At 37.9% G+C, this 20,837-nt stretch overlaps 1 protein-coding gene across 2 annotated transcripts in view; it reads right to left on the reverse strand.

The window, feature by feature from the left end:
- The window catches only part of LOC111869914 (host cell factor), a 162,496-nt gene that overhangs the window by 127,412 nt on the left and 14,247 nt on the right, over positions 1-20,837 (reverse strand). For both annotated transcript variants that reach the window (XM_023861804.2, XM_023861795.2), the window contains exons 2-4: positions 13,417-13,565; positions 12,988-13,148; positions 3,668-3,873 (exon numbers count right to left, since the gene is read on the reverse strand). In XM_023861804.2, the coding sequence (XP_023717572.1) occupies positions 3,668-3,873; positions 12,988-13,148; positions 13,417-13,565 (516 nt within the window). The remainder of the gene's footprint in view (positions 1-3,667; positions 3,874-12,987; positions 13,149-13,416; positions 13,566-20,837) is intronic.

The raw sequence follows: 20,837 nt of genomic DNA on the forward strand, positions 1-20,837 counted from the left end.
GGATTACAGGCCACGGAGTCTTTTCAGTTTCTTTTTAAGTGTTCTACTCTTCTATATCATTCTAATTAAAAAAAACTCTACACAAATCACTACATACCCACAACATTTATAGACATCTGGCCTATTTTATTACAGAAAACCAATCATCTAGAGACCTCCCAATGTCGCATAACTTCAACTTTACATTTATATTTTATTCAATCAATCAAAACAGACATTTTGTATGAATTTATTGCCATTTTAGCATTAGACCAAACAGATAACTGACTACCTTAGCCCATAAACAATACTGCTCAAAAACACGTAGAACTTCTTTACACACTCTACTGAAAGGGTCTGCTGATGTTGCAAGATTTACACTAATATATGTAACCTTTCATATAATTACAAATTAAGTTGTCTGAATGAGCTTTTAACATATATTTATACACTGTGTTCAGAGCGCAGCCTGATTGATAACTGATTTTACCATCGGCAGCTTTCTGTGAAAGCGGTGCATCACTTGTCCAGAAAAATGCTGCTCCATGGCCACAACAGCTAGCACACACTGTTTACTTCTTTCCTTAATTATTAATCACGTATGAATTTATAAGGGGTGGGCCTTCTTGGCCCTTGCACCGCGACCTGCAGTAATCTATTGTGCCTATTAATCACATACAGTAATTAATGTTGTTCTCACTATTGTAGAAAGTGTTCAGAATGTCTGCCCTCTGCTGCAAGACATACCTGAATTCTTTTGAACAGATTTCAGGAAACTTGTTGCAATTCATGTTGCTGAATGTTGTAAACTGCCTTGCGAGTTTTCTGGTTTAAAGTCTCCAGGTCATGTGGATTGTTGGCATACACAACACTTTTCAGTTTTCCCCAAAGATAAAAATCACAGGGGTTTAGATCTGGGGACCAAGGGGGCCACAAACCCTTGTTAATAATTCTACTTTCCCCATTTACTTCTCCAAAGATACTGCATAATGCTTGGATAGTTTCTTTAGCTGTGTGTGGAGTTGTGCTGTCTTGCATAAAATAATCAAATCTTTCTTCTGCAGGTTCCAATTAACAAAAAATGGACTGAGTGTTTCATTAAGGTATCATTAAGCAACATGAGTTCGTTTATAAAATATCGGTCCAATTATACGGTCTGAGCTACTTGCACAACGTACGCCTATATTTTGGTCGTAAAGGGGAAGCTGAATTAGGGCATGAGGAGTTTCACTACTCTAGTGCCCACTGTTTTGTGAGTTAACATATCCCAAGAGATTAAAATTAGCCTCATCTGTGAAAAATGTCAGCTTAGGATTAAGAAGTCTGTCATGCACATAATTGATAACCCTTTTCATAATCCATAGGTTTAATTTCAGGAACAACAGTAATTTTATATGACCGAATATACAACAGTTTAATTGCTCTCCATGCACAGCCTACAGACACATCACTTTGTTGTGATAATCACCGCAATGATTTTTGAGGAGAATTTTCTAATCAGTGACCCATGTCATGAAGTGTTTCCTCAGTTAGAACATGTTTTCTTTTTAATGCTTTTCTGTTAATTAGAATTCCGTGGGTTCAAACTTTCAAGATGGATATGTTGTGTCAGAAAATTTATGGCAAAATTTTCTCCTGTATGATTTGTATGCTTTTTTCCCCCACATAACAATCATAAATGAAAACCCTTTATTCTAAACTGTATCTCATATTAGCCATAAAGACACAGCACCAAGCACTATATAAAGAAGCTTCTGCAACACTTCATGGTGCAACTCTGACTTACGCACTAATGAGGGCCGCACCATAGCTCAAGCGGTTAGTAACTGGGTTCCCACCGTGGCAACCCAGGTTCGATCAAGTGGGATCTGTGGTGGACAAAGTGGCACTGGGGCAGGTTTTCTTTAAGTACTTCAGTTTCCCCTGCCAATCTTCATTCCACCAACTGCTCCACAATCACCCTCACCTATCATCTCAGGCTGGTACAATAGGCCAGAAGTGGCCACAGTACAAGGGACTTAGACCCACCCCACTTACTTACTCAGGGAGCTGAGCCCTTCTGGAGGAGCCACCAATTCTGCAGCTACTCAAGAATTTCCCAGCATTTTGTGGAACCTGAAGGTTCATTACTGTGTTCACAAGAGCCCTCCACTGGTCCCTATCCTGAGCCAGATCTATCCAATCCATACCATCCCATCTCATCTCTCTAAGATCCATTCTAATATTGTTCACCCACCTATGCCTTGGTCTTCCCTGTGGTGTCCTTCCTTCTGGCTTTCCCACCAATATCCTATACACATTCCTCGTCTGACCTGCCCACCTCATCCCCAATAATTTCATCTATATATGGACTTAACCTTGAAAGAATATTGGACAAAATTTTATATGAAGTTGATAGCAGTGATATCCCCTGATAATTACTACAGTCAGTTTTATCATCCTTCTTGTGAACTGGTACAATATTAGACTCCTTCCACTGATCAGGCAATTTTTCCTTATGCCAAATAGAAGTAATCAGATTGTGGATCTTAGAACATAATATTTCGCCTCCTCCTTGAATAAGTTCTCCTGGAATTTATCACTACCTGGTGATTTATACCGTTTCAATTTTGCAATAGCACTTTCAACCTCAAAAGGGCTAGGATCAGGTATTAACAGCTCAGCTGTATGGATTTCTGTCTGCCTAACAGCACTGACCCTATGTACATTCAATAACTGAGAGAAGTAGTTCCTCCAACTATTCAAAATGTTGTGGGAATCTGCAGGCAGATCATCATTCTCATCCTTCACCAAGTTACTGCAAGGCTGGTAGCCCCTCTTAAAGTCATTTATTCCTCTATACAGGTCTCTAATGTTCTTGTTCTTACTGTTCATTGCAAGCTCATCAATTCTGTCTTTCAAATATTCCCTATTTTTGTTCCTGAAATGCCTGCTGGTTTCGTGTCTTATAGTGTTCAGATTATCCCCATTTAACTGGCTTGGAGCCTGTAACCATTGCAATTTGGCCTGCTTTCTTTGATCTAATAATTCTGAACATCCTTCATCAAACCATGGCTTATGCTTCTTCGGTTCAGATTAACCTAGACTCTCTTTTACACCCCACTAGCAATAAAAAAAATACTCACTAATCAGGTTATCACTGAATCCTGTTGAGTCCTGAGACAACGTACTAGCAAGCCCCGGGACATCCGATAAGCCTGACCAATGAACACTCGGTACCGCTTCCCTTCAAATTTTCTGATCAAGTTTTCATGCCTTTGCCTTCTATCCCATGCTACCCACATGCTCCAACCATCTCATCTTCCTTGATTTCATTGACTTATTAACATATGGTGACAAAATCAGAATGTCAAGGTAAAGTTGTCCCTGCACTTATCTAATTAAGCACCGTGCCATGAAGACATATGGGGGAGTGGAGATAAAGATCCACTGTCCTTTACCTTGACACTAGATGGAGGTGAGTTATCATCTTCATGCCCTAACTATTTTACCCCAGAGAAAGAGGTCCCAGTACCCACTGGACAGGAAGCTGGGTGACCCCAGAGCCAGTGTGGATGCTGTGGATTACATAAAAATTTCTTCCACCTGGCAGGACTCAAACCCCAGCTGTCCAGCCCATAGCCCATCACTATTCCAGCTCCTAAAATAACTAGGTACATTACTAAAATAAATATTCTTAGATACTTACCGCAGTCAAGAAGCCAAAGGTCTCCCAGTCGACAGCCACTCATGCCACCATATATCACCAATCGGGATTTTCCTGTTTCTTTGTCAGTGTATGCCACACCAGTGTGTGATTCTCTTGGTGGAGGTGATGTACCATAAGTTTGTGGTAAGTCCCATGCAGTTGAATTGTTACCTCGTAATTCAAGTGTATACAGGTCATTCAAATACCTTAAACAATTGCTGACTTTAGTAAACATAGCAAATTCTTCTGTAACAATCTTCATATACATAGTTACTACTGTATAAATAAATAACTCATTATGAATTGGTTTTCAGAGGGCCAGCCACAGGACTAAGAACAATACACCCTAAACAACTTGTCCTAACTTTCTTCGAGACAAGGACCTCCTTTTCAGCTGACAGCTCATTTGAACACTGCCTTCACATTCATCCATCAAACATATTCCACTGGAATAACAGCAATGTATCTACAAGAAGAGCTTCTTGTCTTTAAGTTTCTAGCCTCTTGGCTTTCACCATTTCACACTGTCTGAGATTACATGCAATAAGCAGTGAACTACTAGCACAAAAAATATGTCCATTAGAATCATAGTGACACCAGCCAATAAAGGAAATGTCATGTCACATCATCAAGCCATGCCACAGACCCAGATATAAGGGTCCATGATTTGACAGGCCAAGAGTATAAAGTACTTGTATTCAGTACCATTATGAAAACAAACATCACTGTGACTTAAGGATCCTTCTTATTTAGCACTGATGCTGTCCACCATGAAACAGCTTTGGCTGACAATCATGTGCTTGCCAGGTACACTGCTGAACTCTCAGCTTTGTGAGCGAATCTGTGTGTGTAACAGTGAACTGTAAATTTTGTAAATCAGCCACAGCGCTGTATTACCTGTAAGTACGAGCTGATTATATAAGGTTTTATAAATATAATCATCCAATCCAAATCCTGTCTATAGTCACTAATACATGTAACAATATGGTTTATTAGTGTACAGATGTGAGGGGCATGCAGTAGCATAGTTGGTTGAGGCACTATGCTACAAGCCAGATGGTTGTGGGTTCAAGTCCCTATAAGGTCAACTGATATTTTTCAACTGACCTAATCCTTCCAGCCGCAATATGGCCCTGGGGTCGACTCAGCCTCTAACAGAAATGAGTACCAGGAGTTAAATAATTTTCCTGGGGAGTAAAGCACGACTGGCGGGTAAGGCTGACAACCGTACCTCCATCTTTGAGCCGACTGTCCAGAAAATGTGGGACCCTCAACGTCTCACAACCCTATGGGCCTTCACAGCCTGTTACAGGGATACCTTTACTTATGCTTTTTTACTGTACAGATGTGATGCATGCTTTCAGACCCTTAACCTCTCAATTCTTTCATGATATAATTCTACATATGAAAACATACCAAACTACAACTTCTGGATTATGTAAGTAATTTCATGTATCCTATGTATCCTTTGTTAAGCTGGCAAGTGTTGTTATGGCTTCCCAGTGACATTTTCAGTGACTGGTTCACTTTTGCTATTTCAGAAATCATTTACATATTTTGATTCACTGTCACTTACTGAAACTGACTTCCAAACATATTTCCTCATGATATTCTTGTGCTGTGCACACTGATAAGGCACTGCCTATGAGCTGCATTCATGTGAACACCAATTTGTTTCCATCCATTTAGGAACACCGTCCTTCCCATATGTGACCTCTGTATCCCCTTCCCACTATCCTCCTCCTTTGGTGAGTCCCAGCCCTGAGTTCAAGCATCACTACCTACACAGCACACAATGGCATAAGCGATTTTTCCAACATTACTGTCTGGTATCAGTTTCTAAAGGGGGCACACGGTAGCGTAGTTGGTTGAGGCACTATGCTACAAGCTGGAAGGTCGTGGGTTCAAGTCCCAATGAGGTAATTGGATTTTTTCAATTGACCTAATCCTTCCAGCTGCACTATGGCCCTGGGGTAGACTCAGCCTCTAACAGAAATGAGTACCAGGAATTAATTAAATAATTTTCCTGGGGAGTAAAGCACGACCAGCACGTAAGGCTGGCAACCTTATTGCCATCTGTGTGCCGGATGTCTAGAAAATGTGGGAACCTCAACATCTCACAACCCTATGGGCCTCCATAGCCTGCTATAGGGATACCTTTACTTTTATTATCTTTTTCTGTGCTTAACCCTTCACTGCCAGCAGGCATTTAAATTCCTACTCAACTTCTGTGCCGGAGAATATTTAAATAATTAAATCAGAGAGTGCATCATTTAACTTAAAGTGTAATAAATTGGGGAAAACTGGAGTTCTGTTTTTCTAATTTTCATACTACGTTCAGAAATGTACATAGAATTAGTATCTTGATCCACACGGCTTTAAAATTATTTTTTGGCACAGTATGCCTATAAAAATTATGAATGATAATGGGTGTGAGACACACGACAAATAATTTCATGGCGTCTTGGATATAGCGAATTTATTGCACATTCGCTCTTACATTTACACAGTTTACAATTTTACAACTACTGCCATCTGCAGTATCACAATTACTTCTCCATGCACTCGATACAACCCACCTCGGCGACTGCTAGATTGAAACTGACTGTTTACACATTCCAGTCTCCCTCATAAACCCTCAGTCAGACAGCGGAAAACCCACATCGCTTCACTGTCGCGTAAACGCCATGTTTACAGGCATTGCTGTGGAACACTGCAAAGAGTTGTTTATTGCTGCGTAGTAACCGTGGTGTTCCCTGTTATGTCACTGCGGGGAAGGGGGACAGAGTGTTGATTGGCCTGTTACCGTAGCAGCAGCAGTTGCTCCGATGATGTTACGTCACCACTGCATGGGGGGGGGGGGGGTTTACCAAGCGTTGCGCCGTCCACGTCACAGTATCATATTACCTTAGAAGTTCAGCTGGATGTGTTATTTGTGAAAACATTCCATACAGGGTCCCACGTCACACTAGTACATAGATTTGACACACAACATGCCATTTCTGTGGTTTTGATTTCTTAGCAGTTGGTGGAATCTTGCTTATAAAATTTCTTTCTCTTAGATGCGGCACTGTTTTGTTGGACGAATGTCGACCCAACCCTTTGTGTTCTACAGCATTAGTGGAATCTTGCTTATAAAATTTCTTTCTCTTTGATGCGGCACTGTTTTGATGGACGAATGTCGACCCAACCCTTTGTGTTCTACAGCATTATTGGAATCCTGCTTATAACATTTCTTTCTCTTAGATGCTGCACTGTTTTGTTGGACGAATGTCGACCCAACCCTTTGTGTTCTACAGGATTAGCATATTTCATACAGTCCCTCAATTAAGTGAATTCTGATTGACAACCAATCTATTCTTTTCCATGCGTTATTCCTACATATTATCATCGCATTCAGAAATGTTCTTCTTATCCCTTATACTTTTGCATATTCTCCCAATGGACATTCGTGCTTTTCTCGTTTCTGTCATTTACCACAGAATCGAGAAAAGCACCCATCCATTTTCAGTGTCAAATTCTGACTCTGATAAAACTTTGTTCTGATTCAGTTCGAAGTAAAATATCCTCCACTGGTCATGACACAACACAGCTGATCACTTCACTGCTCATGACTGGCCTTGGCAGCTAAAACCAGACGGCACAATGTGTATTTAAAGGACAAAGGGGAATTACAGTAGTACCATTCATATAGCAAACTGTTTATGGTTTGCTACATAGCAGACATAACACACTTCTTAGAGTCAACATCACATCTCAAAGTCACAGACTGTCCACATGTTTTCTCGTGCTTCCAAATTCCAATCTCGAAGCAGCCCTGTTCACAACATGCATAAAAAGAATCGACTTTTCATTCGATCAGCGTTCAGGACAACACACAGTCTCGATCTAACATATTTAGTTCATAAGAATTCCTCAAGGCGAGGATAGATTTGTATGGTAACAAGTACATCAAGTGTTGAAGTAGAAAAATTTTTCAAAGAATTCAAATGTATTACAATTGCTGCAGGAAGTTCAAAGTGGGACAATGAATATACGAAATGATAGCCTGAAATGTCCTCTTTAATTTCATACCAAAAGAATTACTTTACATGGAAAACAACGGTTCAAAACACGAGCTGAAACTTAGCGCAGCAATACGTGTACCCTGCACTGAACCCAGCAGCATGTGACAGAAGCCGCTGGCAAGCCAGGTATGGAGCCCATCACTGAAGGGTTAAGTACTTCAATCTTCTCGTGGGTAGTTGGCCTGTGCTGTATCTGTGCTGGTGAGTCGTAATTTTAATTGGGCTATGAATTTGTCATCATGATAGCTTCATGCATCTCTGTCTGGTTACACACGTCCCTTCACTTGAGTTATCTACCATTTGGTTTATATTTGTTATTCACTGTTATTTCTGATAATACACTAGTATCCTGTCTATAATCATTCCACTCTTCTATCTGCACTGCATTATCTGTTATCTATGGTCTGCCACATAAAAATAAGACCAGGTGCAACATTCTAAAATATCATGATTAAAAAAAAAATACTCATGTTCAATATAAATAACAGGTTCATGAAAACAGATGATACATACAAGTGTTTATTTCTGTAACATACTCCAGCAAAATACTGAACTGGACAGTAAAGAACGAAGATGAAAATTCAGGACCAGTAAAGAATGAAGATGAAAAATCAGGACCTCCCCATTACATTTTGAAGAAGGGCCTAAATCATATACATTACATCCATGTGGCCAAAACTTTGATGCTGAGGTGCATATTAATACAGGTAGGAAAACTATTAGAGAATGTAAAAATTTCATCCAGTTTCTTCGGAATTGAAGAGGCATATGCCATGGTTAGATGAAGGATGTACAAAATTATGAGATCAAGGGAAACAAGCCAAACTGCAGTGGTTACAGGACCCAAGCCAAATAAATGGGGATAATCTGAACAATATAAGACATGAAGCCAATAGGCACTTCAGGAATAAAAAGAGGGAATATCTAAAAGACAAAATTAATGAGCTTACATTGAACAGTAAGAACAAGAACATTAGATATTAGAGACCTGTATAGATGAATAAATGAATTTAAGTGGGGCTATCCCATGTGAGGTGGATCCCTAGTCACAATGGCATGGCACATCCTCAGGCTGCGGACGGAGAAGAGAGCTTCCACATATGGAGGGTAGCTGCAAATATATTGAATAAGCAGTCACAGACAGCCGACAAGGTTCGATCTTCCGGATTGAGGGTTGAGCATGGAGCTAACAACTCCTCACAGTAGAAAATAAGCTTGTTACAAAATGTCACAAAGGGCCTTGGATGGACAAGTGGAGGGCTCATGTAAAAATGGTAATGAACCTTTAGGTTCCATAAAATGCTGAGAAGTTCTTGAGTAACTAACAGGTCCTTTGTAAATGTGGCACACTTCAAATAATTGGGAATGACAGTAACAAGTAAAATTTGATTCAGGAGGAAATTAAGAGGAGACTGAATTCAGGTAATGCTTGATACCATTCAGTCCAGATGCTTGCCTTCTCGTTGGCTGTCTAAGAAGAATTATATTATACACAACAATAATTTTGCCTGTGGTTGTGTACAGGTGTGAAATTTGGTCTATGACATTAAGGAAGGAACACAGATGAAGGGTGTTTGAAAACAAGGAGCTGAGAAGAATATCTGGACTGAAGAGAGATGAAGTGACTGGAGGTTGCAAAATACTGCATAATGAGGAGCTTCATAACTTGTGCTCTTCGCCAAGTTTAATTAGAATGATAAAGTCAAGGAGGATGAGATGGGCAGAGCATATAGCACGAATAGCGGAGATCTTCCAGCACCTTTTTCTTATATCATTTCAGTTAATCCAGGTTTCATCTAACAACTTGTTTGAAAACGCATGATATTTCTATCTGTCCCTCTGATCAGACACTTCTTACTGGGCAACACTGCACTACTAACCTCCCAGAAGCAAACACACCTTAAACATTATGCAGTATGTATTGAAACACTGCACTCCAGCACCACTTGATATTAAATGCTGCAGACTGGTGAAACTTCAGTAAGAAAGACAGCATGTGACACCCTTTACGCAGGTGCAGTCCTTCAAAATCCACCACTGTATATACACCCAACTGTACTCAAAAAGTACCTCTGCCATCCAACTTTGTAAACTACACACTTCCAGTGAGCAAAGCAGTAGGCTAACTCCCTTGAGGCATAATATCAAGTTCATTGCAATGGTCAGATTACTGCCTTCTGGGATGTGAAGACAGGTTTCCTGGTAGATATGAATCAGTATTTTGGAGGAACCTGCCAATGGAACCAGTGTGGAGGCAGCAGGTACCTCTGCAACACTGGTACCTATCTACAAGGCTATATGGTATCACATCCGAGAAGACTGATCTTCATAATCGCCACTGTAAGAACATCAAATCTGATACTCCTGAATGGTTAGCACATTGATTTGAAAGAAGCTTCAGTAAATCCATTGTTAATGTCCTCTATGCACTTCAAAGACTGATCCATTTGAGTACGGACAAAGTATAACGTTGTGAAAAGGAACTATTAACTTAATATTTTGAACACACAGCCTACAAAGATCATAAATTTTACTTTCAACACCCGCTCCCTCATGAATAGGGATCAGATTTTAATGCAAATGCATATTTCTTTCTTACAACCAGAAAGTATGCGCATTTGGATATATGTATGAATTACTTCATTTCTTAAATTTTGGACATCGTTTGATGGTGCACGTACAGGCATATTTTGCCTGTTTTATGAATAAGCATCATATTTTCAAAGATCTCTATTTATATTGCATACTTCCTTTTTAAAATGTTTATCATATATATTTTTTAATTTTATTTTCAAACTTTCAATCATGGTCATGTGTATACAAGTTTTCTTTTCTGTATTAGAATATGTTGCACATTTGACTCAACATTTCATCATGATTCATGTTTCTGATGCAAGCTGGGGGCCATTCACATTAGTAGTGACTAGTCTGTAGTTAAGTTTGTTTAGCTTTCTGTAGTCATGCCAAAAGTGAAAGTCAGAAAACTAAATTACAGCTCTATCAGCGGGAGTTCGAAGGAGAGATGATAAGTACAGATAACTAAATTCTTTATTGTCGAGCATGTGAGAAAACAGCTGGTTGTGAAAAACGCTTTCAAGTGCTTCAGCATATGAACACTAATATACACAAAGAGAATATTAAAATTAAATCCACAAAAAGTGCCCCTGTTCAAAAATTGCTTAGTGAATTTTCTAATAATAGTTTTTCACAGGTTTCCTTTGATTTATGCAAAGCCTTTTTAGCAGCAGATATTCCGCTGTGGAAACTAACCAATCCTACTCTAAGAAACTTCACAGAGAAGTATACACAGTGGAAAGTGCCAGATGAATCTACTGTGCACAAAAATTACGTGAAGAAGTGTTATGATCTTACAATTGAAAGCATTAGAGATAAGATTCAAGACAATTTTGTGTGGGATCAATCAACAAAACACACGATTGTGAGGGATTGCAAATTGTATAGTTGGATCCCTTAATAAGAATGAACAATCTACCCCATATCTTCTTGCGGTAGAGCAATTTGAAAACACAAATAGCTCCGCAGTTTCTGAAATTTTTCTCAATTCCATGAATTTACTATGGTCAAATGGCATTCAGTATGAGCACATATTGCTCTTTCTGACTGATGCCACAAGTTATATGATGAAAGCCGGTACTGCTCTTAAAGTTATATTTCCAAATGTGACACATTTGACTTGCCTTGCCCATGGGTTGCACCGTGTTGCAGAAACAATTCGTGCAAATTTTCCGCTTGTTGACAAGTTGGTGACTTCTGTGAAGAAGGTATTTGTTAAAGCGCCATACAGAAAAGAAGCCTTTAAAGCAGTAGCACCGAGCGTTCCACTTCCGCCAGAACCAATTTTAACGCGCTGGGGCACGTGGCAGTGTGCAGCAAGTTATTATACTGAACATTTAGAAACAGTCAGGAATGTTGTGAATACATTTGATTCCAAAAGTGCAGCATCAATTCAAATTGCCCATGATGTACTAAAAAATGCAGAACTAGAAACTAATCTTTCCTATATAAATCTACTCACTTCTCTCATCTTCCATTCACCATTTCCTCACTGAAGGCAAGCAATAGCAATACTACTTTGTATCAGTTGTTAAGTGTGTTCAAAACTACTGTTTCCAAATTGAATTCGGTTCCTGGAAGAGTTGGTGAAGTAGTAAAGGAAAAACTACACAGCATTCTTTAAAAAAATCCAGGATATGAACAAATTCGTGAAATTGAAGAAATTTTAGCCAGTAAACATACATAACTGCCAAGCAAAAAATCACTAACAGTGGAGCAAATATCAGCTTTCCTACATGCGCCCCTAAGTTCCTGTGAGGTGGAAAGAAGTTTTTCCCGCTATAAGGACATCTTACGAGACAAGAGGAGGTGACTAACTATGGAAAACCTAAAATATTTAGTAATGGTGAAATGCAACGGAAGAGAAGTTGAAAGTTCGAAGAGCTAAATGTGAGTACCATTGGTTTTTTAAATTTGTAATGAAATATGTTGGCTTTGTTGCACGATTTGTATTTAAGTATAGTTTGTTATTGCAAGTGAATCATTCAGTGATTACATAAAATGAACTTAAATATTGATTTGTTGGTCTTAAAATAATGTAAAATCAATTTTAATATTTGGTATAAATTTTTATGTGCATATTTCTGAAGTTCTTCATGCATAAATGCATACATATTTAAGGGATTATTGGGGCATAAAAATTCGGTCCCTACTCATGAACACAACATAGCTCATAATGTACATAATGGTCCAGTTTGTGCAAAGCTTCAGCTCAACGCATCTGATACAGAAAAACTCTCCACTGTGCTGGCAACTTAGGTTCTTACACAGACTCCTACTCATTGCAGCATGAACAATTTCTGTGGCTGGCTGAACAGTACATCAACTGGCATATGGTTTAGTCATATAATCAATTTCTTCAAACAGGTAATACCATTTCGTTTTGGAATTGTAATTGGAGACTTTTTACACACCAGACATGGTGACACTCTTACTGCCCTGCTGTCACAGGACACTTTCTTCTTGCCACTGTTCACTCAGCAGCATCTTTAGATGTCTCACAAGATGCAAGTATTGTACAACAAACTCCCATGTGTTAATAACACATCCTTTATTCCATATTTACCTTTATCCATACCCAGATGGATCACCCTGCAATATATGGGGTCACCATGAAACCATGCGTCATATATGAACATTACAGCAACTGCTCACTATGAAGAATGAAAACTGATTTACCTGGGAATGTTATTTTTTGGATCTTCACTATCATTTGCCAAACCACCAAACAAATAAACTCGGTTTCCTATTAATGTAAAACTATGACCAAGGCGGGGACACGGTGGTGAGCCATGTTTAGGAGGCCGAGGTTTCAGCCGTTTCCACTCCCAGCGGCTTGCCTGTGACAAAACATAACACTGACAGCATTAACTTTTCATATTAGAGTCCTGACTCCATCACAGGAACACTGGCAAGTACTTCAAATTCATAAATGAATATATTATGCAAACAACTGCCCTGATATGTTAAGTTCACGTTAACTAAAACCTGTATATCGTCTTTATGTTAACACACAAACTCATTTGAGACTCTTCTGATATAACAGATATGAATAATAGATGCAATCACTTATCTGTGCAAATTTATGAGAGAATTCCTTTAACTTACTTGTAATTCATACAGCTCATTTGAATATTTGCCATATTCCACCATTCCTCCAAAGACAAGGATCCTGGTACCATCAACCACAAAGCCATAAGCTGCACATCCAGGGGGGATATCTCCCTTTGTTGCCGGAACAAACCATTGATTTGTTGCTGTTTTAATGCAAAGATAAGTAGGAAATTATTTCATGCCAAATATTCAATTAAGAACACTGAGTAATGTTTGTTTGGAAGCAATAAAAGTGGCTACTCCTACTCCTGAAGTAATATAATACAAGGGATTAAAATAAATTATGTTATCAATCAACAGAAATATTGGGTTTTTGGACTTTATCCATCATCCTGGTTTTAAGATAACTGAGAAAAAACACGACGTTTTGGAAACTGGCTCTGTTTCCGTCCTCAGGTGAGGGAAAACACCTACTCTGTTGGGTCCCTTAGAAAGAGCTAGCCTCAATCACTGTTATCTTAAAACCAGGACGGTGGATAAAGTCCGAAAACCCAATATCTCTGTGTGTTACACACCATCGTCTGAATCCTACAGTAACCACTGTTATCAATGCAAACTCCAGTTACATGACTCCTAAATTTTCAAGATAGACTCCAACATTCCAAAGGTATGTACCACACATCTTTCTTTCCTCAGGAAACAAAGCCTATTACCCATTCATTATTACAGGAAAGGGAACTATAAATCAGCATTAAGCAACAGCTAAAAAGAAAGTGTAGGTTCAGTTACTTGTTCAAACTGGATTAAAAGCTATTCACATGATGTAATAAGCTACTATTTTATAATACAGTTGACTAAACGTCTTCCAAAACTACAAATAAATGTATGTTCCCATTAAATACATTAGAGCCTGTAACAATTACAAATTGAATACACTTCAGGAGACACTATTTTTTATACAACCAATGTCAAAGTCCATGATATGTATACAGTGGCCGTCTTGTAGTGCACTCAATTTCACCTGTTACTTCACGACACACATCACAAGACACGGTTTACACAGAAAATAAGAAAAATGACCTCATAGTGAATGAACCACATGCAAGTTTTAATTAAGACACATAAGATGAATAATCTTAACAAGTTTTAGTGAGTGTAAATTTATTATGGTTCACAAATACGCACTTTTTAAATACTTTTTAAATGGTGTTGTGAAGACATATGAGGGCAAGCAATGCAATAGATTAGCGTAATTAGGGCACCTGATGATGGCACTATGTTGCCGAAACATGTCGTGAAGTGACAGGTGAAATTGAGTGCACTACAAGATGGCCAGTGTATACGTATCATGGATGCAAATCAGTTCAACAGGACACTAAAATACAACACGTCAAAGTAATGAGTCACTTCGAAAAATATGAGTAAAATAGAATTTTGTCAGTGTGATGAGTGCAAATAGTAATTTTCATTTTTAAAATTATTTAGGATAAAAGTGATACATGTAACATTTAACATTTTGTTACATTATTGTACCACAAGAAAATATGCCATATGAGATATATTTTAGTATTTACATCTCAATTATAAAGCATTAAAACAGTTACAGTTATCAGCAGCAATGAGCCCTTAAAAGAATATATTCTATACGAGATTCACAGACAAATCCGTGACATAAAAATGTGTGCAAGAAATTATACTTCTTCAAATTGACCATTAAACCAGAAACAAAAAAAAAAATGTGAAATAGTTTACTTGTATAATTTACCATCACCACTATGAAAATGTTTGGAATATGTAACTCATTATACAATGCAAGACAATACTGTTTCATTTGCCTCTCAACCAATCTTGCAGAATGTGCAATTTCTCAATTTTACAGATGTTATCATACATCTGTAAAGCTGTAGTGCTGCAATTTTCTAGTGCCTTCCATGATTATTTGCAATGATGACAAATTAAACCTGTAATACAAAATAACCTTTCAACTGGAATTTACATATGTGGCTGGCAACATTTACCACTCTGTACAGTTCTGATTGTACTGTCTCAGTAAGGCACAACACATTCATGTGGGTTTATTCTCAATATAAAGGGTATCATTTACCTCTTTTGGACATTATCCTTTGCCCTGTTTTTGTTAAAAAAAAACACATTCTGGAGACTGGACTCTGTCTCTGTCATCAGGTAAAAAGCCTATTCAGTTCGGGCCAATCAACAGAGCTAGCCCCTATCTCTGGACACCAGAACCAGTGCAAGACAGGCTATATAAACCAAACACAACCTAAATTATCTTCAGGAGTTAAGCCAAACACTTCAAAACTCCTCCAGATGGTTTGTTGTTTGGTTTATATATCCTACCTTGTATTTGTTCTGGTGTCCAGAGATATGGACCAAGTTCTATCAATTGGGCTCAAATGACTAGGCTTTTTACCTGACACCAGAGGCATAGTCCAGTCTCTGAAGGATGAAGGACAATGTCTTACTGAAAAGTATCAATTTTAATATTAGCTACAAGGTTCGAATGTTCTCTTCTCCTCCTATTTCCTCTTTTTTTACAATGATTCTTCCTTTTTTATTTCTTTTCTTTGTTACTGACATCTTCCAATACCAGGCTGAACCACCTTGTTCTGGGTCATTACTAGGGACCAGATTTAAATGCAAATGCATATTTCTTTCTTGCAACCAGAGAGTATGCTCGTTTGGATATATGTATGAATTACTTCAGTTCTTAAATTTTGGACATGGTTTGATAGTGCACATAAATGCATATTTTCCCTGTTTTATGAATATACATCATATTTACGAAGATCTCTATTTATACTGCACATTACCTTTTTAAAATGTTTATCAAATATATTCCTTAATTTTATGTTCAAATTTTCAATCATGGTTGTGTGTATACAACTTTTCCTTTCCATATTAGAATATGTTGCATATCTGACTCAACATTTCATCATGATTCATGTTTCTGATGCAATACTCAGGATGGGACTTCCCCGATCTACGCATAACTTGCCTCATCCGGGTATCATCAAAGTGGCCACCAAAGAGATTAGTCGGAAGCGTTCACATGTAGCCGCTATCAACATAATACTATTCAACCAATAAGGGACTTCACTTATTTCTTTCCAAAATCTCCATGAGGTTCATTATGCTTCTTCATTTGAAGCTGGGGGCCATTCACATTAGTCATGACTAGTCTGTAAATAAATTTGTTTAGCTTTCTGTAGTCATGCCGAAGGTGAAAGTAAGTCAGAAAACTAAATTACAGCTGTATCAGCAGGAGTTCAAAGGAGAGAGGATAAGTACGGATAATGAAATTCTTTACTGTCAGCGTGTGAGAAAACAGCTGGTTGTGAAAAAAGAAAAGTGCTCCTGTTCAAAAATTGCTTAGTGAATTTTCTAATAATAGTTTTTCACAGATTTCCTCTGATTTATGCGAAGCCTTTTTAGCGGCAGATATTCCACTGTGGAGACTAACCAATCCTACTCTGAGAAACTTCACAGAGAAGTACACACAGTGCAAAGTGCCAGATGAATCTACTGAGCACAAAAATTATGTGAAGCAGTGTTACGATCTTACAATTGAAAGCATTAGAGATAAGATTCAAGACAATTTTGTGGGTATCAATCAACTAAACACAAGATTGTGAGGGATGGTTTATTGCAAATTGTATAGTTGGGTCCCTTAATAAGAATGAACAATCTACACCATATCTTCATGCGGCAGAGCAATTTGAAACCACAAATAGCTCCGCAGTTTCTGAAATTTTTATCAATTCCATGAATTTACTATGGCCGAATGGCATTCAGTATGAGCACATATTGCTCTTTCTGACTGATGCCGCAAGTTATATGATGAAAGCCGGTACTGCTCTTAAAGTTATATTTTCAAATATGACACATTTGACTTGCCTTGCCCATGGGTTGCACCGTGTTGCAGAAACAATTCGTGCAAATTTTCCGCTTGTTGACAAGTTGGTGTCTTCTGTGAAGAAGGTATTTGTTAAAGCGCCATACAGAAAAGCAGTGGCACCAAGCGTTCCACTTTTGCCAGAACCAATTTTAACGCGCTGGAGCACGTGGCTGTGTGCAGCGAGTTACTATACTGAATATTTAGAAACAGTTAGGAATGTCGTGAATACATTTGATCCCAAAAGTGCAGCGTCAATTCAAATTGCTCACGATGTACTAAAAAATGCAGAACTAGAAACTAATCTTTCCTATATATATCTGCTCACTTCTCTCATCTTCCATTCACCATTTCCTCACTGGAGGCAAGCAATAGCAATACTACTTTGTATCAGTCGTTAAGTGTGTTCAAAACCACCGTTTCCAAATTGAATTTGGTTCCTTGAAGAGTTGAAGTAGTAAAGGAAAAACTACACAGCATTCTTTAAAAAAATCCAGGATATGAACAAATTCGTGAAATTGCAGACATTTTGGCCAGTAAACATACTGAACTTCCAAGTAAAAAATCACTAACAGTGGAGCAAATATCGGCTTTTCTACATACGCCCCTAAGTTCCTGTGAGGTGGAAAGAAGTTTTTCCCGCTATAAGGACATCTTACGAGACAACAGGAGGTGACTAACTATGGAAAACCTAAAACATTTAGTAATGGTGAAATGCAACGGAAGGGAAGTTGAAAGTTCGGAGAGCTAAATGTGAGTACCATTGGTTTTTTAAATTTGTAATGAAATATGTTGGCTTTGTTGCACGATTTGTATTTAAGTATAGTTTGTTATTGCAAGTGAATCATTCAGTGATTACATAAAATGAACTTAAATATTGATTTGTTCGTCTTAAAATAATGTAAAATCAATTTTAATATTTGTGCATATTTTAGAAGTTTTTCATGCATAAATGCACACATATTTAAGGGATTATTAGGGTATAAAAATCCGGTCCCTATTCATTATACAGCCATTGTTCCCTTAAATTTGAATTCTGATGCACTTCTTTTCTTATTCCATCACCTTCTTTTTGCATGGACAAACTGCTGTAACAGCTTTTCATCTAACAAGTTTCAAACTCCTCTTCCTCTAAAAATTTCTCCATTTGCTATTTCTCCACTTTTCAAGACATGGTGTCCCTTTTTTTTTTTTTTGGCGAGTTATTTAACCCTTTCAGCATCAAGACTATAAAGCATCAGATGAATGATGAATTGGAAAGGACTGGGAAGCAAGCAGTTGTGACCTAATCAAGGTATTATCTGGGAATTTTCATGAAGGGTCTGAGAAAACCCCAGTCAAGATAGTCTCTCAGCTGAGATTCAAACTATGCACCTCCCAAATACAAGTCTACAATGTTATCTCCAGGCTAGCCAGCTTGGTTATTACTCTTCATATTCCTGCTGGATTTCATGAGTCATTCATTCATATGATAAACAGAAATATGTATTCAGTTTATTTATGTATTTTTCACTTCTTGATGGAGGTTAAAGTTTAACAAATGGAAAAAACATGAGACTGGAAAAGATATGTTTATGGCAACTGAATGTTAACTGCAAATTTATAGATACGCATGGTATCAATATCCAGTTGAAGTTTCAGAAATGCCTATCATAAATACAGGGGAATTTTTACTCATTTGACGAGTTCAAAGCTCTGCACTTTACAGCAGCCAGTGCACCGCCTGCCATGAGGTGCACACAAATTCTGCTGATGAATCAGCCAATAACATTTGGAATGAAAAGAAGTAATTAACTTGTAGACCACTTCAGAGCATTATGTTTCACAGTGAGCAGTATGGTTCATAGGAGTTTGTTTATGATTTGTCAGCTGTAGGCAGCAGTTATAAACTCCACTACCCACTTGTTCTCAGTTTCAGTTAGTGAGCAGTGTAGCACGTCATGGTACGGTATACTTTGGAGGAATGTGTATTTCTGTATGACATGTATGTGAAATACGGATCTGCTAGAAAACATTGGTGAAAATTCTGACATAAATTTCATGATGAAATAATTCCCAGCATACAGTTCACAATTTGGTGAATAAAGTTAGAACAATAGGACTGTTAATATACAAGAAACAAAAACATACGTGCCAGGTGCTTACTGAGAAGTTACATGAAACAGGGGCCACACCTGAATATACACCTAGAAAATCACTCAAATTTCTAGTTCAAGAGACTGGAGTGTTTAAGTCTAGTGCAAGAACAGCAAAACAATTGCTGAAGCCATTCAGTGAAAGTTGGTGTCTGGTGTGCTGTAAGTGAAAGAAGGAATGCTGTATCTGTTTAAAAAAAAATTGCAAAAATATCTACGTGTAGAGAGGACAGCATTATCAACACCTCCTGTGATCTGTGAATTGTAACTACTTCATTCTGAATGTTATCGGCCATCAGGCATGCTGATTCATCAGCAAAATTCACATGCACCTCGCAGTTGCGCCATGAAGTGCAGAGCCGTGGACCCATCAAGTGAGTAAAAATTCTCCCTGTACTTGGCACCATGAAATTATGAGTACAATATTACCACAGTAAGAAACATAGGAAGATATACAAGATTAATGAACTCATAGTTATGAAATTCATACCAGCTGCTAAGCAGAAGTTTGAGGTTTGAGAATTAGAGTGAAATGGTAACAAGAATATTATATTTGATTTCAGGCCAATAAAATTCTATAGCCTGTTCAGGTTTTTGGCTAGCATCAAAATTTATAGTCTCTACTGGAATGTGTGATACATTTATTAACATTCCACTAATAGGCCTCAAAAACACTCAGTGCAAGCAGTGCTAGATTGAGGCACAAGCCAGGTAAGGCAGAGACTATGGTCTCACAATAAGAGGCCTCTAAACATGTCAGTTATAGCTAGTAAATTTATTATTCAGTATAGCACTGATTATCCGAATAACAATTAACTGAATAACTGCAAACATTGAATGTGTCTGCTTAACAAACATCACTGTTGGGCTTTTCCAAATAGTGTTTTAAAACGTTAATTTATGATTACATTTATTAATTTTTCATACTTCACCTGTCTTAAAAGCTTCTTAGATTGTATTACTATAACACAGGCCAACAGCCGTTTTGGTGCCGGGGTATTTGGAGCTGATTTCATATGAATTTGATGCCCTGAATTCAAATATGGCATTAGTTTTTGCCTAGGAGCTCAAATTTTTAAGATATAACATTTTGGTGAAATATACGTTACACTATTTTAAGTTAAATCAGTGGATCAAATAAAAAAACTCAACATGGAATTTTTATTACTATATTATAATTATATTTTTATTTTATTATATTAAATACAAAGATAGAGGAAAAAATCATCGACTATATATAACAGTCAAACCAACTATAGTCACGGAACACTACGGAAGCTTCTTTTTCGTGACTTTCTTGAATGTATTTTAGAACAGTCCCTTTTTAAACTCCAGCAGTAATCTGCCATCATGTGTGTATCCCATCTTCCTTGGTAGCGGTCCTCCATAGTTTTAATATCCTGGTGAAATCTTTCACCTTGTTCCTC

Source organism: Cryptotermes secundus, unplaced genomic scaffold (genome assembly GCF_002891405.2).
Source record: "Cryptotermes secundus unplaced genomic scaffold, Csec_1.0 scaffold958, whole genome shotgun sequence".
Classification (NCBI taxonomy): domain Eukaryota; kingdom Metazoa; phylum Arthropoda; class Insecta; order Blattodea; family Kalotermitidae; genus Cryptotermes; species Cryptotermes secundus.